At 39.4% G+C, this 23,744-nt stretch overlaps 1 protein-coding gene across 3 annotated transcripts in view; it reads right to left on the bottom strand.

Moving 5' to 3' along the window:
• The window catches only part of GPR89A (G protein-coupled receptor 89A), a 79,115-nt gene that overhangs the window by 28,590 nt on the left and 26,781 nt on the right, over window positions 1-23,744 (bottom strand). For 2 of the 3 annotated variants that reach the window (XM_045478912.1, XM_045478911.1), the window contains exons 2-7: window positions 23,050-23,109; window positions 21,986-22,089; window positions 17,407-17,513; window positions 16,870-16,971; window positions 10,307-10,427; window positions 9,317-9,397 (exon numbers count right to left, since the gene is read on the bottom strand). In XM_045478912.1, the coding sequence (XP_045334868.1) occupies window positions 9,317-9,397; window positions 10,307-10,427; window positions 16,870-16,971; window positions 17,407-17,513; window positions 21,986-22,089; window positions 23,050-23,076 (542 nt within the window). In that variant the 5' untranslated portion in view covers window positions 23,077-23,109. Of the gene's footprint in view, window positions 1-9,316; window positions 9,398-10,306; window positions 10,428-16,869; window positions 16,972-17,390; window positions 17,514-21,985; window positions 22,090-23,049; window positions 23,110-23,744 lie in introns of those variants that run through there. The other variant, XM_045478913.1, reaches the window with a different exon arrangement.

The following is a 23,744-nucleotide window of genomic DNA, read 5'->3' as shown; positions in this document are numbered from 1 at the left end:
GAGAGAGGGAAGGAGGGAGGGAGGGAGAGAGAGAGAGAATCCCAAGCAGGCTCTGCACTGTCAGCAGAGCCTAATGAGGGGCTCAAACCCACGAAATGTGAGATCATGACCTGAGCTGAAATCAAGAGTCATATGCTTAAACAACTGAACCACCCAGGCACCCCTGACTAGGTTTTTTTTTTTTTTTATTAAAAAAAAATTTTTTTTTTCCAACGTTTATTTATTTTTGGGACAGAGAGAGACAGAGCATGAACAGGGGAGGGGCAGAGAGAGAGGGAGACACAGAATCGGAAACAGACTCCAGGCTCTGAGCCATCAGCCCAGAGCCCGACGCGGGGCTCGAACCCACGGACCGCGAGATCATGACCTGGCTGAAGTCGGACGCTTAACCAACTGCGCCACCCAGGCGCCCCTGAACTAGGTTTTTGATGAATGTTTTCCAAATACTATAAATCTCATCTTCTCTTTAGTGTTCCCAGGGAGAACACAGTGTGCCTCTTTCCTACCCCCATTTTTAACCATTAATTCTTTTGTACATAACAGATGTTATATTTCTTGTGGGTCATCTCACTATGGCTCTCTGCTGGTAAATTAAAAGATGGTTTTCTGGTCGCTACTCCTGCCCAACTAGGAGTACTTGTGAAAACAGTGTTTCTAGTATGAATCCCAAGGGCCCCAGTGTTGTCATGTTAGCTTATTTGCCCTGATAGCTCCACTGTGGTGATAATTAGGCCAAGTTAGGAGGCTGACTCTTCTGAGAGCCACTCAAATTAATAAGATCTACTAGAGGATCACAAACCATCCAGATTCTGACTAGACAAAACCTGTAGGGGTACATGTAGGGATCAGGGTCAATTCCTAACCATGACTTATGATGAAATGGCTTAAAAGTACACATCCAAGGAAAAGGTGTCAAAGATGGTAATGTAGGAAGACCCTGAACTCACCTCCTCCACTGACACCCCAAATCTAAGCTATTTATAGAGCAATTCCTCCTGAAGAATAACTGAGGGCTGGGGTGCCTGGGTGACTCAGTCAGTACGTGTCTGATTCTTGATTTTGACTCAAGGTCATGATCTCAAGGTTTGTGAGTTTGAGCTGACAGTGCAGAGCCTGCTTGGGATTCTCTCTCTGCCCCTCCCCAGATCTCTCTCTCTCTCTCTCCCTCAAAATAAATAAATAAACATTAAAAAAAAATGACTGAGGGCTGACTGAACAGCTTCTGCACAACAAAAGGTAGACAGACCACAGAGAATGGCAAAATAGTGGAGACTCAGTATTAAAGGGAACCTCCTCCTCCCTCCCCCCGACAATGCTGTACAATGCAGGGGGCGCAGGGGAGAGGAATTGTACTGAGGGACCATGAACAGATTTGTCTGGCCTGAGGCACAGAAAAAAAGGCATGGTTTACAAGAACGACTTGAATATAAAGGAACCAGCTCTACAAGCCTACCAGACAGCAGGGGAGCTGCTGGAACTCTCTCTAGCTGGCCAGGGCTGGCAGGTACCACAGTTTATGTTCCCCCTCCACCTTAATAGTACAGACAGGAGCAGGATCTGAGCACCCTAGTCAGACTACCACCTCAGTGAGCCCCGAGCCCCTGGACCGCATCAGTCCCAGCTGTCTCACCAAAGCAGCCCCAGAACTGTACACGCTGGGGCACCCCTGGTCAGCGTTCACTACAGCTCCAGTCATCTCACCATGTGACACAGGCACAAAGCACCCTGGAACACTCTATGCTGACACCACTTCAGCTCCAGATAGCTTGCTAGGGCACCCCTAGTGCAGATCGCACTGAGACCTCCTGGCTCACGTGTGTTTCAGCTCTAGCCACTTTGCTAGGGCACCCTGTGTATGGAGCCTCTTGAGAACCTCTGGCCTGTGCCCACTTTAGCTCCAGCTGTCTTGCCAGGGCACCCCCTGGCCCCAGGAATACCTGGGGACCCTGGCCCATTCCCCACCTCAGCTCCAGCCATCCCCCAATTGGGTGCCCCTGGAGTGGAGCATCTTAGCCTGTGCCAGCCTTGGCTCTAGCCACCCAGTCAGGGTGCTTCCTGCATGGAGTGCCCTGGGACACCGTAGCTTGCACACATTTCAGCTTCAGCTATCTTGCCAGGGTGCCCTCTGCACAGAGAGGCCCAGGGCCATCCTGGCCCACACCCACTTCAGACCTAGAATGGAGTGCTCCAAGGCCCCCAGCCTCTGCCAGTCAACAAAAATTACCAGTCACATACAGTCTACACAGAAGATGATGATACCCAGAGCATTTCCTCAAGTTTGGAAGTAGCTGTTTCACCAAATTCGTAGAATAAAAACAGAAAGGCAAAATGAGGAGGCAGAGGAAGATGTTCCAAACTAAAGAGTAGGACAAAACCTCAGAAAAAGAACCAAATGAAATGGAGATAAGCAATATGCCTGATAAAGAGTTTAAAGTAATGATCATAAAGATGCTCATGAAACTGGAGAGAAGGGTAAGAAGCCAATGAGAACTTGAATAAAAAGACAGAAAATATAAAAAGAGCCAATCAGAGTTGAGGAATACAATAACTGAAAAGGAAAATACACTAGAGGGAATCAACAGATTAGTGGATACAGAAGAATGGATTAGTGATCTAGAAGAAGGGTAATGGGAACTACCTAAGCTGAACAGCAAAAAGAAAAAAGAATTAAAAAAAAAAATAAGACTAAGGGTTCTTTTGTATCACATCAAGCAAGTAAACATTAACATTATAGGGATCCTAGAAGAGAAAGAAAGGGGCAGAAAACTTATTTGAAGAAATAACAGAAACTTTCCTAGCCTGGGGACGGAAATAGACATCCAGGTCTAGGAAGCAAAGAGTTCCAAACAAGATGCACCCAAGGAGGTCATACCAAGATACATTGTAATTAAAATGTCAAATGTCAAAATCTTAAAAGCAGCAAGAAGCAAATAGTTACATACAAGAGAAACCCCATAAGGCTATCAGCTGATTTTTCAGCAGAAACTGCAGAACAAAAAGGAATGGTAACATATATTCAAAGTGCTGAAAGGAAAAAAACCTACATCCAAGAATACTCTACCCAGCAACGTTATCATTCAGAATTGAAGGAGAGTTTGTCCCAGACATCCAAAACTTAAAGGAGTTCATCACCACTAAACAGGCCTTAGAAGAGATGTTACAGGGACTTCCTTAAGTGAAAAGAAAAGGCCATAAGTAGAAGAAAACAATGAATATAAAGATGTAAAATATGACAACATATATATATAATGGGGGGGAGGGGAGTGAAAAAAGTTCTTTCAGAATGTGTTTGATCTTAGGTGACTATCAGCTTAATATACACCGTTTCATACTTAGGATGTTATATCTGAACCTCATGGTAACCATAAACAAATATGTATAACAGATACACAAAAAATAAAGAGCAAGAAAGCCAAGCATACACTAGAGAAAGTCATCAATTGCAAGACAAGACAGCAAGAGAAGAAAAAAGGAACAGAAGCACTACAAAAACAATCAGAAAACAATGAACAAAATGGTAATAAGTACAAACCTATCAATGATTAAATGTAAACAGTCTAAATGCTCCAATCAAACAACTTAGAATGACCGAACGGATAAAAAAACAAGACCCATCTGTATGCTGCCTACCACAGACTCACTTCAGACCCAAAGACACACACAGACTGAAAATGAAGGGCTTAGAAAACATATTCCATGCAGATGAAAGTGGGGGTGAGAGGTGGGGAAGCCAGGGTAGCAGTACTTACATCAAACAAAATAGACTTTAAAACAAAGACTTTATTTATTTATTACTTTAAAAAATTTTTTTAAATGTTTACTTATTTTTTGAAAGAGAGAGAGAGGAGAGAGAGAGACAGAGCACAAGGTGGGGAGGGGCAGAGAGAGGGAGACACAGAATCCAAAGCAGGCTCCAAGCTCTGAGCCATCAGCACAGAGCGTGACGTGGGGCTCGAGCCCACAAACTGTGAGATCATGACCTGAGCTGAAGTTGGTCACTCAACCAACTGAGCCACCCAGGTGCCCCTAAAACAAAGACTTTAACAAGAGACACAGAAGGGCATTACATAAAGATAAAGAAAGCAGTCCAATAAGAGGACAGAACAACTGTAAACATCTTCTCATGGAACCGCTGAATCATCCAAATACATAAAGCAAATGTTAAGAGACATAAATGGAAAAACTGACAGTAATACAGTAATAGTTGAGAACTTTAACATCACACTTACATCAATGCATGAATGGAATATCCAGGCAGAAAAATCAGTAAGGAAACTGGATTTTTTTTAAAGGAAACTTCATCTTTGAATGACACATTAACCCAGATGGACTTAAAAGATATATACAGGACATTACATCCCAAAACAACTGAATACACATTCTTTTCAAGTACACATGGAACATTCTCCAGGACAGATCATATGCTGGCCACAAAACAAGTCTCAATAAATTTTAAAACACTGAAATCATATCATGCATCTTTTCTGACTACAATGGTATGAAACAAGATATCCATCACAAGAAAGCAACTGGAAAAAACACAAACAAACACATGGAGGCTAAACATGCTACCAGGCAAACCAACAGGTCAGTTAAGAAATCAAAGAGGAAATTAAAAATACATGGAGACAAATGAAAGTGGAGAAACAATCATCCAAAATCTTTTGCATACAGCAAAAGCAGTTCTAAGGGGGACACTTACAGCAACACAGGCCTACATCAAGGAATCAGAAAAATCTCAAACAATTTAGTTTTACACCTAAATTAGGAACCAGAGAAAGAACAAACAAAGCTCAAGGTTAGAAGGAAGAAAATAATAAAGATCAGGCAGAAATTATACATGAAATAGACTCTAAAAACAAGTAGAAAGATCAATGAAATCAAGAATTGGTTCTTTGAAAGGTAACAAAATTGACAAAACTTTAGCCAGATTCATTATGAAAAAGAGACAGGACCCAAATAAATAGAATCAGAAATAAAAATGAAACAACTGACACCACAGAAATACAAAGGATTGTAAGAGACTACCACAAAAAGTTATATGTCAACAAACTAGACAACCTAGAAGAAATGGATGAATTCCTAGAAACGTAGAATCTTCTGAAATTGAATCAGGAAGAAATAGGATATCTCTGAACAGACCAGCTACTAGTAACAAAATTGAATCAGTAATCAAAAAACTCCCAATAAACAAAAGTCCAGGACCAGAAGGAATTACAGGTGAATTCTACCAAACATTTAAAGAAGAGTTAATATTGGGGCGCCTGGGTGGCTCAGTCGGTTGAGCTTCCGACTTCGGCTCAGGTCATGATCTCACCCTCTGTGAGTTCGAGCCCCGCGTCAGGCTCTGTGCTGACAGCTCAGAGCCTGGAGCCTGCTTCGGATTCTGTGTCTCCCTCTCTCTCTAACCCTCCCCCGCTCATGCTCTTATAAGAGCACTTATAAGAATACTTATTCTCCTCAAACCACCCCCCAAAAAAGAGAAAGGCTTCCAAATTCATTCTACGCGGCCAGCATTACCGATACCAAATCCATCCAAAGACACTACAAAAAAAACTACAATACCCTTGATGAACATAGATGCAAAAATCCTCAACAAAATATTAGCAAACTGAATTCGATAGCACTTTAAAAGGATCATTCAGCACGATCCAAGTGAGTTTTACTCCAGGGATGCAAGGATGGTTCAATATTGACACATCACACATTAATGTGACACATCACATTAACAAAACAAAGGATAAAAATCATATAATCACCTCAATAGATATAGAAAAATCATTTGACAAAATTCAACACTGGATCATAAAAACTCTCAACAAAGTAGATTCAGAAGGAACATATCTCAACATAAAAAGGGACATATATGAAAAACCCACAGCTAACGTCATACTCAATGATGAAAAACGGTTTTTCCTCTAACATCAGGAAAAAAGAATGTCCACTCTTACCACTTTTATTCAACACAGCACTGTAAGTCCTAGTTGCAACAATCAGACAAGAAATAAAAGGCATCCAAATTCATAAGAAAGAAGTAAAACTGAAACTAATTGTAGAAAGAGAAATTTGGAAAACAATCCCATTTACAACTGCACCAAAAATAATAAAATACCTAGGAAGTAAAAGACTTGTACACTGAAAACTATAAAGTATTGATCAAAGACACTGCAGCTAACAAATTAATGGAAAGACAGACCACGTTCATGGATTGCAAGAATTTATATTATGAAAATGTCCATACTATCCAAAGCAATCTACAGATTGAATACAATCCCCATCAAAATACCAACAGCCTTTTTCACAGAACTAGACAAAATAATACTAAAATTTGTATGGAGCCACAAAAGACTCTAGAGAACCAAAGGAATATTGAGAAAGAAGAACAAAACTGGAGGTGTCACTAACCTGGAGTTAAAGATATACTACAATGCTATAGTAATCAAAGTAGTATGGATCAGTGGAACAGAATAGAAAGCCCGGAAATAAATCCACACCTATAACAAAGGAGGCAAGAATATACAATGGGAAAAAAAGTCCTTTCAATAAAAGGTGCTGGGAAAACTGCCCAGCTACATGCAAAGAATGAAACTGGACCACTTTCTCACACTATATATAAAAATAAACTCAAAATGGATTAAGAACTAAATGTGAGACCTGAAACCACAAAATTCCTAGAAGAAAACACAGGTGGTAATCTCTTGGATATTAATCTTAGAAATATTTTTCTGGATATGACTTCTCTGTTGAGGGAAACAAAGGCAAAAAGAAACTATTGGGACATCAAAACAAAAAGCTTTTGCACAGCGAAAAAAACCATTAATAAAATAAAAAGACAACCTACTGAATGGTGGAAGCTACTTGCAAATGATGTATCCAATAAGAGGTTAGTATCCAAAATATATAAAGAACTTATACAACTCAACATCAAAAAGGCAGTCTGGTTAAAAATGGGCAGAGGACCTGAATAGACATTTTTCTAAAGACGACACACAGATGGATAGCAGACACATGAAAAGATGCTTAACATCACCAATCAGGTAAATGCAAATCAAAATCACAATGACATATCACCTCACACCAGTCAGAATGGATAAAATAAGAATTAACAAGTGTTGGCAAGGGTGTGGAGGTAAAGGAAACCCTTGTGCACTGTGGGCAGGAATGTAAACTGGTACAACTGTGGAAAACGGTACGGAGGTTCCTCAAAAAATTAAAAACAGAACTATAGAACTACCATAGGATCCAGTAATTCAACTACTGGGTATTTACTCAAAGAAAAAAAAACACAATAATTTCAAAGCTACATGTACCCCTATGTTTACTACAGCATTACTTATAATAGCCAAGATACGGAAGCAACCTAAATGTTGGGCGCGTGCGCACACATGCAGAGAATATTACACGGCCAAAAACAAAACAAAAAAAAAAAAAAAAGAAAGGATGATACCTTGCCATCTGCAACAACATGGATGAATACAGAAGTTATTATGCCAAGGCAGACAGAAAGATATTATATGATTTCACTTATATGTGGAATCTAAAAATAAACACAAAACAGAAACACTCAAATACACAGAAATGATGGTTGGCAGAGGGGAAGGTGGTGGGGGATTCATTTATCTCTATATGAATAAAATACAGTAAAAAGGAGAACAATCATGGGAATCAAGATAGTATTATTCCTTTATAATTATCTTTCAATACTGAATAATGTTGCTCTTACTGTTATATTCTTTAAATCTACATTCATATTCATTCATGTAAAATAAACTGTATAAAATGAATGTGGACAAAACCCAGAGAACAAATGTATATCCATGTGTATCTACTTTCAATACCCTCGGACAGATGTACAGAAATGGAGACAAATAATTAGCTGGTAAATCTCATCCTCTTTATCATTGTAAAGTCCGTTGTCATCTCTTCCATTAAAGCCTTCTTTGACTTTGACTTGATGGGTCTTACTATAGAAAAATGTTGAAGGACGAAACACGAAATGCAGAAACACTCATGCAGTTTAAAACCTCTATGTCACAGTTTTTATTTGGGTAACAGGACTTTAATAAAGACAGACTAAGTAGCTTAATGAAGACAATAACTTACTATCTTGTTCCTCATTCTATTTCTATGACCGTTCAGCAATTAGCAAAGTGCCTAGCAGAAACTGGGCTTCCTATATTAAGAGAATGAAAATACATGAATGCATAAATGAAGACAAAGCACTAAAACCTAATGACTATCCTCCAAGACTATTAATAAGTTCAATAGTTTTCCTTAGCTATGTATGGTTCACTGTTCTAGAGTTCTACATGTCAACTCATTATTTCCATTTTACAGTTGAGGAAACCAAGACATGAAGTAACGCTCAAGGCCACACTGTGAACTCTACAGCAAGGATTCAAATTCAGAAAGTCTGAGTCTAGAGCCTAGGCTTTAACCCACCGTGATACAGATTTCTAGAAATGCCACTTTAAAAACACACACTGTAAGTCTACTTCTTAAAAATGACAAAAAGGACAACAGCTAGAAGACTTGAAGGATTTTTCAAAGTAGTTGGAGAAAAGGAAGTTGAAAAGATTGAAATCAGGCATGCAGATTTTGTAAAAATGTAGGACAACAGACTTTTAAAGCATCCAATCAATGTAGAATACCTTCAACTATAGAAGTTATTCTAACAACTTATCTCAAGAGAATTAAAGTCAGGAAGTAAATGGAATTTGAAAATTTCATTCACACAAGACTAAACATTAAGTCTTTGTTTTTGTTTTTTTTAAGTTTATTTTTGAGAGTGAGCGAGTTGAGGAGGGGCAGAGAGAGAGGGAGAGAGAGAGAATTCCAAGCAGGCTCTGCACTGTCAGTGCGTGGAGCCCAATGCGGGGCTTGAGCTCATGAACCATGAGATCACGACCTGAGCCGAAATCAGAGTCGGATGCTTAACTGACTGAGCCACCAAGGAACCTCAAAATCTTTGATGGTATCTTATTGTAAAAATGAATACGATGAAACTCCCTGTTATCAATTCACAGTCACATTTTCTTGTTGAGAAATTCTAAGAGTACTTGTTTTTTAACGTTTATTTATTTACTTTTATTTTTGAGACAGAGAGAGACAAAGCATGAATGGGGGAGGGGCAGAGAGAGAGGGAGACACAGAATCGGAAGCAGGCTCCAGGCTCTGAGCCATCAGCCCAGAGCCCGACGCGGGGCTTGAACCCATGGACCGCGAGATCATGACCTGAGCTGAAGTCGGACACTTAACCGACTGAGCCACCGAGGCACCCCAAGAGTACAGGTTTTTTAATGTGCTGGTATCTTACCTTTTCTTTTTGCTGATGATCATGTCCATGGTTTGGAGCAGTCGCCGTTCCAGGGCGAGGATATCTGCATCAGTCACATTTCTATAATAAGCACAAACTGTTAGCAATGTTTTGGGACCCCATCCTTGGGCATAATAAATACAAGGCTGCTGACAAACACATAAACCTCAATTGTTACCCAGTAATTGAAGGACCTCTTTCTAGAGAATATTAACATGATTATAATAAACAGAAGTCCTTTTGTTGCCATGTTTTATAGCTAATATTTTTTGCAGTCTCAGGGTAGTAGAAGGTAAGTGGCTCTTTTATATAGTCTTTCTTAGCTCTGATCCAATGACATTTTTTAAAAATATTTTTAATGTTTGTTTATTTTTGAGAGAGAGAGACATTCATGAGTGAGGGAGGGGCAGAGAGAGAGAGGGAGACAGAGAATCTGAAGCAGGCTCCAGGCTCCGAGCTGTCAGCACAGAGACTGACATGGGGCTTGAACTTGGGAACGGCGAGATCATGACCTGAGCTGACGTCAGAAGCCCAACCAACTGAGCCACCCAGGCGCCCCTGATCCAGTGACATTTATGAGGTATCCGTAAGCATGCCTGCAGCTTGGCAAAGCTTTGTGCAAGGGCAGTCTTGTAGCCAATGAGGTTTATCTGAGGCACAATTAGTGCTACTTTTGGGAGGAAGCAATTGACTGACGTTGGGATTAGTTCGCACTGCTGTCCACAAGAAATGTGCCTTTAAGAGGAGGTAGAGGGTCTGAGTGAAACAACCATTTTAAAAATAAGTGAATGTAGGACAAATAAGGACAAACAATATAAGTGATAAGACTTATTCAGGAAGACTCCTAGGATAATGCCCATAAGGGCAGAGGGAAAGAATAAAAAGTCCGTGTCACATATTTAATACTTAAGTATTAATGATGGCAGCATGATATCACGTATGTATGCATGAAGTCATAGGAAGAAAGAAAAGAGACGAAATTCTCTTTACCTGAGGAAGTAGGACATGTACGTGTATGGGCAGTTGACAGCACCAAATCCAGAAAGAAGAGCCATGAGAGTCACACCGATCACACCTACCCGGCTGATGAGCTGTTCTATGGACAAAATCCCTAAAAACATCAAAGCACCTTAATGTCAGCTGATAAAGATCAAATGTACTGTGAGAGGAAACATCACGAAAAACATCAACTGTTACATACAGCTTATGTAAGCCAAATTTTAATTATCAATATGTATATCTTCCATAATAAATGTATAAAAGTCTGTTGATTTTCGTCATATCTCACATGCTTCTAGAATCATCTCCTACTGGGTGATGGTAATAGTAAATAATTATAAGTAACACTCACTGATTGCTTACTCAAGGTAGTGTGAACACTAACAGAGCAACGCACTTTCAGTAAAAGCTTTGGTAAAAAAAAATATATGTATCAGCAAAGTAAGTCTGCTGGAGATTTACTTTGCAAAGTAACACTTTGCACTATAGTTACTGTCAATATATATATACGTATATATATATATATATATATATACACACATACATACATATATACATATACACATATATACATATACATACACACACACACATTTCCTCCTTAGGTCATAAGCTCTTTAGGTCTTAGGAGCTTATGTTTTATTCATTTGTGCCAATAAACACATAAGGCATCTAACAAACGGGCTGAATTTATACGTGAATGAGTACTTCAAACACAAATATATGAGTTTTTGATGATCAGCTGCATTCTAATTATCAACTGTTTCCTATGATTTGAGAATGCTGAAAGTCTGTAGGTAAAATAAATGCTGTTGAGATCTTGGATAAATGAGAGAAGGCAATGATGAAGAACAAGCCAGGAAGTTTGGAAGCACCCGACAAAACTAGCTTTGTTTTTACTCCTGTTTCTAGGATGGGATCCACTTCAGCATTATCTACCCCTATGGCCTAACACCAGAGCTGCCATGCAGGAATTCTGTTGGCTTTGGAACTGAAATTCCAATAATCATGTTCTCTTGCTCTTGTGTTTCCACTACACCATTTTAGAGCTCTTTGTGACCTCTGGTCTCTTGTCCTTTGCTTCCCCCTACCTTCCATTTCCTTCTTCACTGAGCCTGACCCCCAAGCTTGCTTGCTTTAACTTCTCTCACTAGGACTCTGTCCCCACTGTCCTTCTGAAGTGCTGATCCTGAAAACTCCCAATCCTGGATCAATCTGACACTCGGTCTTCCCTGTGCCCGTGCCTGAGATGCTAAAACTGCTAAAACGCATCCCGACGTTGGTGCCATTACAGATTTAGGTCTCCAGTCTTAACATGGCTTACGCTACTACTGAGGGATCCTTTTCTTGCCCTTGGTCAACCATCTCTCCCCACCCCCCTTAGCAGATAATCTTTAATCCATTTTCTCAATCCTTGTTCTCCTTAGCCAATGCCCTCATTACACAGTTATTGGTTATACCACCTTCACTCTACTATATTCACATCTGCAATCATCCTCCCACCTTGTCCCCCTCAAACAAGACAGTGTCCAAAGCTAAGACTTCTCTATGTGCTGTGATCTTATTCCCTTTCTACCTCCTCCAGGATCCTGTTCCATCTCCTGTCATCTCTCTCATCTTCAATCTTTCCTTCTTTGCTGGTTCTTTCCCTGCAGTTTCTTTTTTTTTTTTAATTTTTTTTTTTTCAACGTTTATTTATTTTTGGGACAGAGAGAGACAGAGCATGAATGGGGGAGGGGCAGAGAGAGAGGGAGACACAGAATCGGAAACAGGCTCCAGGCTCTGAGCCATCAGCCCAGAGCCTGACGTGGGGCTCGAACTCCCGGACTGCGAGATCGTGACCTGGCTGAAGTCGGACGCTTAACCGACTGCGCCACCCAGGCGCCCCTTTCCCTGCTGTTTCAAGTCTCTTTCCTAAGGAAGGCTAAGGCCTTGAGTTTACCTCTAGTTACCAAGCCTCTATTTTTCCTTTAATGGCCACGCTTTTTGAAAGGAGTTTACACTTCCTATTACCTCTTCTTCACTTCCACTTATTCCTCAACTGGCTGCAATTCAGCTTTCATTCCATTCTCCTACCTTAAAGGAAACTGCTTTCACTAATAATTGCAATGGCAATAAAAAATTGGCAACATTCATCAAACACCTGTTATGCACCAGGCACCGTGGACGCATTCTACTTGTATTAATTCATTTGCTCCTCATTACAGCTCTATGAGGCAAACAGTATCGAAAACCTCATTTTACAGATAAGGAAATGGAAGCACTGAGGAGGTAAATTTTGTCAAGGCCACACAGCTAGCAAGAGGCAGAGTCAGGCTTCAAACCCAAGCAGTGTAGCTCCACAGCCTATGCTCTTAACCATTACTATAATATGGTCATGAATTTTCTTCTGGTTGCAAAACCCAATGACATTTCCAATCCTGCCTTTATTTGATCTTTTATGACACTGAATCATTGCTACTTAAAATTCTTTTCCTTTCTTGGCTTTCATACCATTTCCCTCAGTTATCCCTTTTACTTCTCTCGTATTTTCTTGGTCTTTCTCTGTTCATAATGGGTCAAAATAATCTTTCATTTCAGTCTATACATTTTTCCATGGGTGGTGCTGCGCTTTTCCCCAGATTCATCCAACGACATTTAGCTGATGGTGCCTGATTTTTTTAGATTCCTGGAGTTATCTCCCTGAGGACTCCTAAATCCATTCTTTGTCCTAAATTGCTGACCTCGTGTATCCAACTGCCTACTGAACATCACTTTGGATGTGCACAGGCACTTCAAATTCAACATACCTCAAGTTCAACTTATCTTCCCCTTTCTGCATTACTTATCCTAGAAAATGACATCATCAAGTATCTAGTCACCATGACAGAAAAATCTACACCACTAGTTTCCATTCTGTCTCTTACTCTCCAATGACTCCACCAGGCTTTTTTACCTCAGGGCGTTACACGATGTCTCTGGCACCTTCTTGCTGGGTCTACGTTTGTCTTGTCCTTTAAATCTCAGTTTAAATAATTCCTCAGAAAAGCTGACTCTAACCGCTTACATGTAATTTGACATCTTTATTTGCATTGTTGTCAACCTGTTTGCTCTTTGATAATGATCACGATCAGCAATCACTCGTTTATAATATTTATTGTTTAGTCCTTCCTGCCAGAAGGTAAGTTGCTGGAGGGCAGAAACCTAGTTAGTTTGTTCATGGTTGAATCTCCAGCACTAACAATAAACTAGGTGCTCAGAAAATATTTGTGGAATGTTAAATGAATGACTAAATCCAAATTCTGTTGATTCTACTTCCCACATAACTCTTTACATCCTCTATTTTTTTAATGTTTATTGATTTTTGAGAGACCGAGAGAAAGAGAGAGAGACAGAGATGGTGTGAGCTGAGGAGGGGCAGAAGGAGGGGCAGAAAGAGAGGGAGACATAGAATCCGAAGCAGGCTCCATGCTCTGAGTTGTCAGCACAGAGCCCGATGCAGGCCTCGAACCCATGAACTGTAAGATCATGATCTGAGCCGAAGTCAGATGCTTAACTAACTGAGCCACCCAGGCGCCCCTACATCCCCTTTATAGGAAGGAATCCTGCCTTATTGATCTTTGTTTTTCTTACTGCCTGTCACATGGAAGGTGTTCAGTAGATGTTTATTGACTATGGGTACATAATTATCATCTGGTATCATAAAAAAGTCCAAGGAATTAATATAGGTTACTAAATGTAAAAAAACTAGAAAAATGTCCCCTCTACTTTTATTCCCTTTAAGGTAGTGCCCCTTTATTAAATATCTTTTTCTGGTCTAAATTACTGTTTAGATACTACCGACTTCATCCTAGCATTTCTATGAAGTAAAGGTCAATCATTATTTGTTTTCTAGCTACTAGATGGAAAGTCTGATGGATGAAGTGACATGCACAAGGCCATCTAACTGTTGCCATTTGCTCACACAGACTCCTTTTAGCTTCATGTACTTTCTTAGCCTCTCTTACCCTTTCTCACTGTTGAATGCCTTCCACCTTTCCTAGGTACAGGCACTGCGTGAAGGAGTATTTTCACGGACACCTTTTCATGATAGGCAAGGCCTGGGTCTTGCAGTCTTCTGTGGTCTCCACAACAATGAACCATACTGGTTGTTGGGGCAGTCCTGGACAAGCTCTACGATGGCAGGGTAAGCCTGGCTGCTTCCCATCCATTGCCTAAACTTTGCTTCCTATTTACTTCTCTTAGTCAAATGAATTAGACACCTGAATATTCAGACATAAAACCAAAATGCTTATTTCCTGGAGGAAATACTAAGGAAAGACTAAAAGTGAAACTCTCTCTCTAGTGTTTCCCCCCAGTAGCTTCTTTAGGATATCCCTATAGGATTTAGAAATAAGGACAGATGAAGATCCAAAAGATGTGGTGGTCTTCATATTCCCTCAGGCATGGTCTGGCTGTACAGGTCATGTGAACTGACTGCTCACAAGGAGAAAGCTGGAGACAGGCATCAGAGTCTCTCTGGGCTGTACGTGACCTGTGCCATCATTGTAAGCATTGGAGTCCTTTTAGAATTCTTGTCCCTCTTGGGTTTATTTGAAACCATTTATATGAGATCCGTATTATCAGGGCCTCTCTACTCCAAAATCCTTCCCTACACGGACATGTACATGTTAATCATATTAGCAAATCCTAAATTCCTACCCAGAATGTCATATTCTTAAACTCATCTACTACCTTGGAGAGACAGAAATTGCTTTTCTCATTCAGTAATGCAATAAACACGCATTAAACACTTTACGTGTTAGGTTTCATGCTAGACACCAGGGATGCAAAGACCAGTAAGATGGAGTTTTTGACCTCAGGCTCCTCAGGGAACCCACAAGTTAAAGAGGAAGTCAGAAAAGGTAACAAGTAATTATAATCTTTATAGGTGATACAAGTATATTGAGGTGGGAGCAATTAATACCTTGTAATGATGGCCAGAAAAATCTTAAGAGGAATGAACTGACAGGAATTCAATACTGAAAGAAAAGGCATTTTCCATAAGGAATGTTGAGGCTGACAGAACAGCTCTGAAAACTTCAAGTAATTTGGTAGGACTGGAGACAGGCACAGAGAAAGACAGCAATAGTCAGGCCATAGAAGGTCTTGTATGCCATGCTAAGAATCTGAATGCTTTTGGTAGCCCATCCTGCTTTCCTATAAATAGTATAAACTCCCTAATACTCCATAATAAATCACTTTCTGCTTTAAACTAGTTAGATTCTGTTTTCTGCTAGAAGAACCCTGATACAATAGGAGAGTGAAATGAATAGATGTGTATTTTTTTAAAACCTCTGGTATCAAAGTGCCAGTATATTTATTATAGGTGGGCTTGCTAATCTATTTTAGATAGATTCATATATATATATTTCTGAAGTACTAGGACTTTTAGCTGAGAGACTACTGTTCATGGTTTTTAGCACAGAAATTATGGCTATATAATCTGCTCTTATATTTAAAGAGGTTTTTTTTTAAGTTTTTATTTATGTATTTAAGTAAGCCCTACACCCAACTTGGGGCTCAAGCTCATGACCCCAAGATCAAGAGTCACATACTCTATCCACTGAGCCAGCCAAATGCCCCTGCTCTTGTATTTGAAATGGACTTTCTTTGTGTAAGAAGAGACACTGATTCCTAGAAAGCTTTTCTTTACCTACCAATTTTGAATGTTTATGTCACTGCTCTTTCCCAAAATGCATATGTTCCTTAAAGACAGTATTTATCATCATCTGAGCAGTGGTCATTTATCTTTTGGGTCATAGACCCCTTTGGGAATCTAATAAAAGCTTATGGGTACTTTGCCTCCAAACACAACATAAATGTTTCCCCGTACTTCTGCATACGATATCAGGAGTTTTCAAAAAAAAATTTTTTTAATGTTTTATTTATTTTTGAGATAGAGAGAGACAGAGTGTGAGTAGGGGAGGGGCAGAGAGAGAGTGAGACACAGAATCCGAAGCAGGCTCCAGGCTCTGAGCTGTCAGCACAGCTGATCTGAGCCGAAGTCGGACACTTAACCGACTGAACCACCCAGTCGCCCCATGGAGTTTTAAGTTAAAGACAAATTTTCCTACCCCTTACTCTCTTGAAGTTCATTCACCAACCTAAGGTCAAAAACTCCTACTCTAAAATCATAGAGGTAGTTTCTTTCCAAAGCCAGCACTGAGACTTCCTAGGACGAAGGGAAGTTCAGTTCAAAATGATTATGCTTCCCATAATCAGAACTTTAAAAAAAAAATTTTTTTTTAATGTTTATTTATTTTTGAGACAGAGAGAGACAGAGCATGAACGGGAGAGGGTCAGAGAGAGAGGGAGACATAGAATCTGAAGCAGGCTCCAGGCTCTGAGCTGTCAGCACAGAGCCCAACGCGGGGCTTGAACTCACGGACCGTGAGATCATGACCTGAGCCGAAGTTGGACGCTTAACCGACTGAGCCACCCAGGCGCCCCAGAACTTTTAAAAAAGTTATTGTTTTTCAAAATTAGAAAATGGTAAACAATTATTTCCCTCTCCCTGTCACATATTCACTCACCATGTTTCGGGCTGAGAATGGGAAATGGGTCTCCTAGTTTCCAGAAGAAGTACATGAAGGTCAACCACAGGAGACAGGAGAAGAGCAGTCGCTGCCTATGCACTAAGAAGGAGGAGAAAGACTACGGTTAAACGGATCCACATTAGAGAGCTTGCTCTACTTCCAGATATGGAATCATGCTAACTACTATTTGACTGGCTTGTCCACTTGGCAAAGGAATGATGGAATAATACCATTTTTAGAGAAAGCGTATTTATCATTGCAAGAGGAATTTGGCTGAATTAAGATGTGGGTTAGGGGAGACAGAACAGTAGAAACAGAAAGATAGTTGTGGCCACACAGGTGGCTTAATTATTCATTCAACATTGATTTTATGCCTACTTTTTAAAGATGCTGGTGTGGGGCACCCCCAAACAACAGTAGTTACTGAGAGTAATACAGAAATGAAACTCTCCACAGCCTTAGTCCCCACGAATCCTTGTCTCAATCGACGTGCTGACATGAGCAGGTAAAATACTCACGTTTACAAATACTCACATAGTCGGATGTTGCTCACAATAAAATAGCCAATGTAAAAAGGCACCATGAACACCAGGATCAGAAGGATTACGCACAGGTTCATTTTCCAGTGAAAATAACGGGAACTGAAATGAGTATCAAAGAATATGGCTAAGAGGGGAAGGAGGCAGCAACTTCTACTCTCTTTAGTCTTCCGAAAGATCTCTTGCTCTTTGAACTCAATACCAGATATATCCCATCCAATTAGTCCAGTAGGCTGTTACGGTCTGCTTGTTTATAGAGGTTAAAGAATAGATTATAAAGTTCTGAAAGGTATATATGACCATCCTAACTTCCTAAGAATTTTACCTATTCAAATGAGAATGTTAATGCTCTAGTTATATTCATAGGCAGTGTATAATAACCTATTAACATATACTATCACTGGTAGAATGGCTATTGTTTCTCTTACCACTGGGAGGCTCATAAGAATTAAGAGAAAATAAATATTAATGGCAATATGTGCTATAAAGACATAAACATTTCTTACGTATCTTCAATATAAATAAACATTTGATTTTCATGACTACTTTAATGCTTATAAACTGTATTTTATTAACTGACTAAAATATTTTTAGGACTTTTCTAATGTTATGCCTTTTATTCCCATGACTTACACATTCCATAATCAGAAGCCTGTATCTCCCACTCCCCTTCACCCATTTTGCCCAATCCTCTACTGTGGACATTTTTTAAATGACAAATTTATTGAGATATAATTCACCCCTTTAAGATATAACTCACCCATTAATAATCCAATGGTTTTAGGATACTCACAGAGGTGGCAGCTATCACAACACACTTTAGAACATTTTATCACTCCATAATGAAACTCTGTTCCCATCAGCTCTCCTTTCCTCTCAACTGCCCCAGCCTTAGGAAACCACCAATCTACTTTAAGTCACTATGGATTTACCTATTCTGGAAACGTCATATAAATGGAATCATACAGTATATGGTCTTGTGTCTGGTTTCTTTCACTTTGCATGCTATGCCATCTATCAATACTTCATTTCTGATTATGGCTAAATAACATTCATTCAACTGTATGGATACGCCACATTTTGTTTTTTCATTCATTAGTTGCGGGACATTTGGATTGCTTTACTTGTAAGCTATTTTTTTCTAAAATTTTTAACATTTATTTATTTCTGAGAGACACTGAGAGACAGAGCATGAGCGGGGGAGGGGCAGAGAGAGAGAGACACAGAATCCAAAGCAGGCTCTAGGCTCTGTGCTCACAGCACAGCTCTGTGAGCACAGAGCCTGACACGGGGCTCAAACCCACGAACGGTGAGATCATGACCTGAGCCAAAGTCAGTCATTTAACCGACTGAGCCTCCCAGGCGCCCCATTATTATAAACAGTGATGCTATGGTCATTTGTGTACAAACTTTTGTGTGGACATGTTTCATTTCTTTTCATATTTATACCGAGGAGTGGAATTGCTGGGTCATATGATTACTATTTAATTTTTTGAGGACTGCCACTATTTTCCAGAGTGGCTGCACCATTTTACATTCTCCCCAGGAAGAATGCTAGGGTTCTCCACAAATTCTCCACAGCCTCGCCCACACTTATTACTGTCTTTTTGATTATAGCCACCCTGATGGGTGTTAAGTGGTAGCTCATTGTGGTTTTGATTGGTATTTCCTCTCAAATGGCTAATGACATTGAGTGTCTTTTCACGTGCTTATTGGGCATCTGTATCTTATTTGGAGAAATGCCTATTCAGATCCTTTGTTCTTTATCAATGTGTCTTTTTATTATTAAACTATTAACAGTTCTTTATATATACTAGATTGAAGTCTCCTTCCCGTGATTTACAAAAATTTTTTCCTCATTCTTGGGCTGTTCACTTTCTTGATAGTGTCTTTTGTATTTATTGATTTTGAACTTACACTTGGGCCTTGTTTCAAAAAGTTTAGTGGTTTATGAGGATATATAAATACAGAATGATGAAATAAACTGTAAGTAGGAAAAGAAAGGAAAAACATGGGAAAATATAGGTAAAAAAGCAGGCTAGGCCTGATGACAGTTTTGAAAATGCAAACCATAGGATTCTGGAAACTTATATGAGTGGATCATAAATTTAGCTTTAAGCTTTCTAATGGTCGATATCAAATAGAAAATTTGATCAGTTAAACAAGTGACAGTGCTACGGGAAAAAACAATTGCTTCAAGGAAGCATAACTATTACTGAAATTATTACCGAGACCGTAATGAAATTTCTCCAAAGATTTCCTAAAGAAGAAAATGTGAGGGCAATTAACAATGTCTTCAACAACATCCTTTCAAGAGAAAGGTCAAAATGAGTTTCACTGGGCTGTTCCTTACCATTTCTCCTTAGTACAGAGGGAGGGTATCATAAAATAAAGAGCTATTCATTAAAAGCTACACTACAAAATGCCAATATCATTTAGTCTATATATACAGACAGCTTTTTACTGCTCTGGATTAACCCACTATTACAGCATCTAGAGAAACAAAGACGCTGCACATTCTCTGGGCAATTGTACTTAGTATTTCAGCTCAACTTCTAAAAGCATAGGGAGACAGTTTGAAATGACAAAGGTGACACATATTGCCAATTAAAAGTGAACCACATGTTTTAACTGTTATATGAGCCAAGAGTAAAATGACATTCTCTTGGAAAAATTGAGGATCCTAACAAGATTATATATTTGAATAGGAGACAATACCACTTCTGCTTAGAGGGGAGTCAAAAAATACTCTTGGTTAGGGCCAAGATTTTCCTTTGAAAACTTCTGAACGCAGTCAACACACCAATATAATACATAATCAAGGCCCATATTTCTGTGACATAGTAGGGCCAAATGTTAGCATGAAAGAAATAGCGGTAACTGAACATGTCTTAGTTTACACAAACCCAACCCCCCCAAAAGCACCCAAAGAACAACCAGATTTTAGCAATGCAACTTCCTATATTCTTTAAGATAAACTATTTAAGAACTATACATCAAAGTAATTGAGTTAAAGGTCTTCCTGTATGGATTAGGTATAAATGAGTTAAAAGTGGGGACATCATCTACCAAAAACAATTTTGGTTTTAGAAAATATCTGACGCACAGTCTTTTCTTTTGGCACTTAGATCAGTAGTCAGCAAACTATGGCCGCCAGACACCTGCTTTTATAAGTCAGATTTTATTGGAACAGAGCCATACTACACAGCCATGAATTTGTTTATTCATCGCCTATGGGTGCTCTCATTCCACGGCAGCAGAGCTGAGGAGTTGTGATGGAAACCACATAAGCTGTGGAGCCTAAAATATTATCTGGTCCATTATAGAACAACTTACCGGCCTCTAGTTAGCAGTGAAAGTTCCAGCTTGTGATAATAAAATTTAGTAATTTTTAAGTTAAAGAACACTGGTCTATTCTTGATAGTCACAGGATCTGTATCTTGCTCATCCAAAAAAGGTTTGAAGAACTAGTTTTTTTTTTATTTTATTTTTTTTAACGTTTATTTATTTTTGAGACAGAGAGAGACAGAGCATGAATGGGGGAGGGACAGAGAGAGAGGGAGACACAGAATTGGAAGCAGGCTCCAGGCTCTGAGCCATCAGCCCAGAGCCCAACGCGGGGCTTGATCTCATGGACCGTGAGATCATGACCTGAGCTGAAGTCAGACACTGAACCGACTGAGCCACCCAGGCGCCCCTGAAGAACTAGTTTAATAGAAGAGGCAGAACATACTCTTGTTTTATCATATGATAAGCTTTTAATTTACCTATCAAGAAACATTAATTATCAACTCTGATTCTCAAAGGAATCTGAGAATACAGTCTAAGTCTCAAGTGTCAGGAGTCTGAAACAAGTTATACAGCTTAGCTCAGCACCGATTCCTGACTACAGAGTCAAATGCCACCTTATTCTTGAAAGATTTTTCCTTGCAGTGATAAAAACTACACAGGTCAACACAGAATAGCTGATGTACTCTACATACAATGGCCTAAAAGACCCCAAACTTCCTGTTTAACAAGAAATACTTTGGACTATAACAAACAACATGTCTGTTATTTGGAGAGGAATAGGAGTTGCTTTTTAAAAACGCTTTAAAGAAGACTTTAAATTCAATCAGACTTGACCAGGCCTGTGAAATCAACAAAGGTAGTGAGAGCTGGAGTTCAGACTTCAGAGAAGCCCATACAGAACTAACTGAGGAATTCTGATCTTTTCAGGTAGAGATTTTTTTTCATTAGCACAGCAATGTGAAAGGCCATTAGCAGGATTCAAAGAGCAGCCTCAGAACAATAAAAGCTCTAGGAGTGTAGCCTGGGACCTAGGCTCTCTCTCACAGCCTCATTCTCAATGAGCTCAGAGCTAATGGTCAGATTTCTTTTTCCCTATTTCTCACGGTCTGTGTCAAACCAGCTACCAGGTGGCTGGGACCCATATTTGCTAGGATTCTTATAGTTACTGAGACTAAACTAACCGCATTGTAGAATTTTTTCAGCTATGGGATTCAGGTAAGTCTTCTACCATAAAGAAATCTTATGGGTCTCTTCATGAGAAGAGCTAATTAGTACTCACTCACCTGCTATTCAATACTTTTAAGATTTCAAAGATGATGAGCTCAAACATGGTGCACGAAAATGCGAAAGTCACAGAGAAGATCACCTGTACCACATATTGACGTACCTATTAAAAGTCAAATACAGAATACTAGTCATGTCCTTGTGCGAAATATTGAATTGATAATCTTCTGGTCACAAGTCTGACAGAGAAGAAATTCTTAAATCACTGGAAACAGGGCAAGAGCAACTTTCTTGGAGCTAAAGAAACAGATGGAAGTAGGTAGTATTTCTAAATCGTGACGCGCTTTTATCATCATCTTGTGGATGAAGAATTTAAAGCACAAGATGAAGTGACAGGGTCAGAAGTAGCACTTGGAATTCATGATGCACACTGATCAAAAAAATGGACAGATGTACACATATATGTAGGTTCATACTAAAAGGGTTTCTTCAACACTCTGCAGGCCTTGGACCAGTTTTGGAACCTCCCCTGGGAGGCCTTCTTGAGCAGAGCAGAATCTCTAGAATCCTGGGCTCTTTCAGACAACAACCCCAAACTCCCTGGGGGAGGTTTAACGGTGAACATCCTAGAAATGATCTAAAAGTAGTCCACAGGCATTGAGCTTACTACTAAATGAGGATTAATTAGGAAATGTCCAGTCTAAGCTGGTGCTTCTATGATTTCAAGACTTAAGAACCAGATCAGCCTTAGCATTTTGGTATTAACTTAGGATGTAAGATTGGTCATTAACACTGAAGGTCAGATACCCAAATGAATGGGAACATTTATGAGACGTAAGTTAAATTCTCTTCCAAAAAATATCTGCTATTGTTCTGTATACTGATATTACTAAGACATGACAGTTCTTGCTCCTAGGCTACATATGACTTGCTTTAAAAAAAAAAAAAAAATCAACTAAACTTAAATCAGATTCTCCAATTTAAGAATTATATAGTACTCATTTGGCCAAAACTCCCTATCTTGGAAGTGAACATGACCTTTCTTGAACAGAGGCATTTTACTCGCCCACTTTAAAACAATCTAAATACATAGAGTAGTATAACCAAAATGATATCTTCTTACTTCATAGTCCTTAAACAGTTGGCGCATGAAGAAAAGCCATCCAAATCCAAAGAAAAGTATCTGGAGGAGAAAGAAAATTGAATTGTCAATATACGTCATCTTTTGAGAAATGCCTAATACAGACAATTTTATGATAAAAGGTCTGCTAAACAATGAACTTATCTCAGAGATTAAAGACAAGATCCACTTATGTCAAGTCCATAACATTGGGAGAGGATGTTAAAATGCTCTTCAATTTTTGAAGTTATCCATGTTTTAGAACACTGTTTAAGTTAGGCAAAAATAAAATATTTTTTCCTGTAATCCTATGATTATCATTTTAGCCAGAGATGCTAGCAAACAAAAACAGAAACCAGTGATACTTGCTTCTTATATTAGATCCCTGTTTGCAAGTATCTCGAAAAACCAAAACTTTATGGAAAAGGAGTTAAAATTAAAAAAAAAAAAAAGGTAGAAAAACTGATTTTTTTTTTTTTTAATTTTTTTTTCAACGTTTATTTATTTTTGGGACAGAGAGAGACAGAGCATGAACGGGGGAGGGGCAGAGAGAGAGGGAGACACAGAATCGGAAACAGGCTCCAGGCTCTGAGCCATCAGCCCAGAGCCCGACACGGGGCTCGAACTCACGGACCGCGAGATCGTGACCTGGCTGAAGTTGGACGCTTAACCGACTGCGCCACCCAGGCGCCCCGAAA

Source organism: Leopardus geoffroyi, chromosome C1 (genome assembly GCF_018350155.1).
Source record: "Leopardus geoffroyi isolate Oge1 chromosome C1, O.geoffroyi_Oge1_pat1.0, whole genome shotgun sequence".
In the NCBI taxonomy this organism is placed as follows: Eukaryota; Metazoa; Chordata; class Mammalia; order Carnivora; family Felidae; genus Leopardus; species Leopardus geoffroyi.
This window is presented reverse-complemented; position numbering and strand designations above follow the sequence as displayed.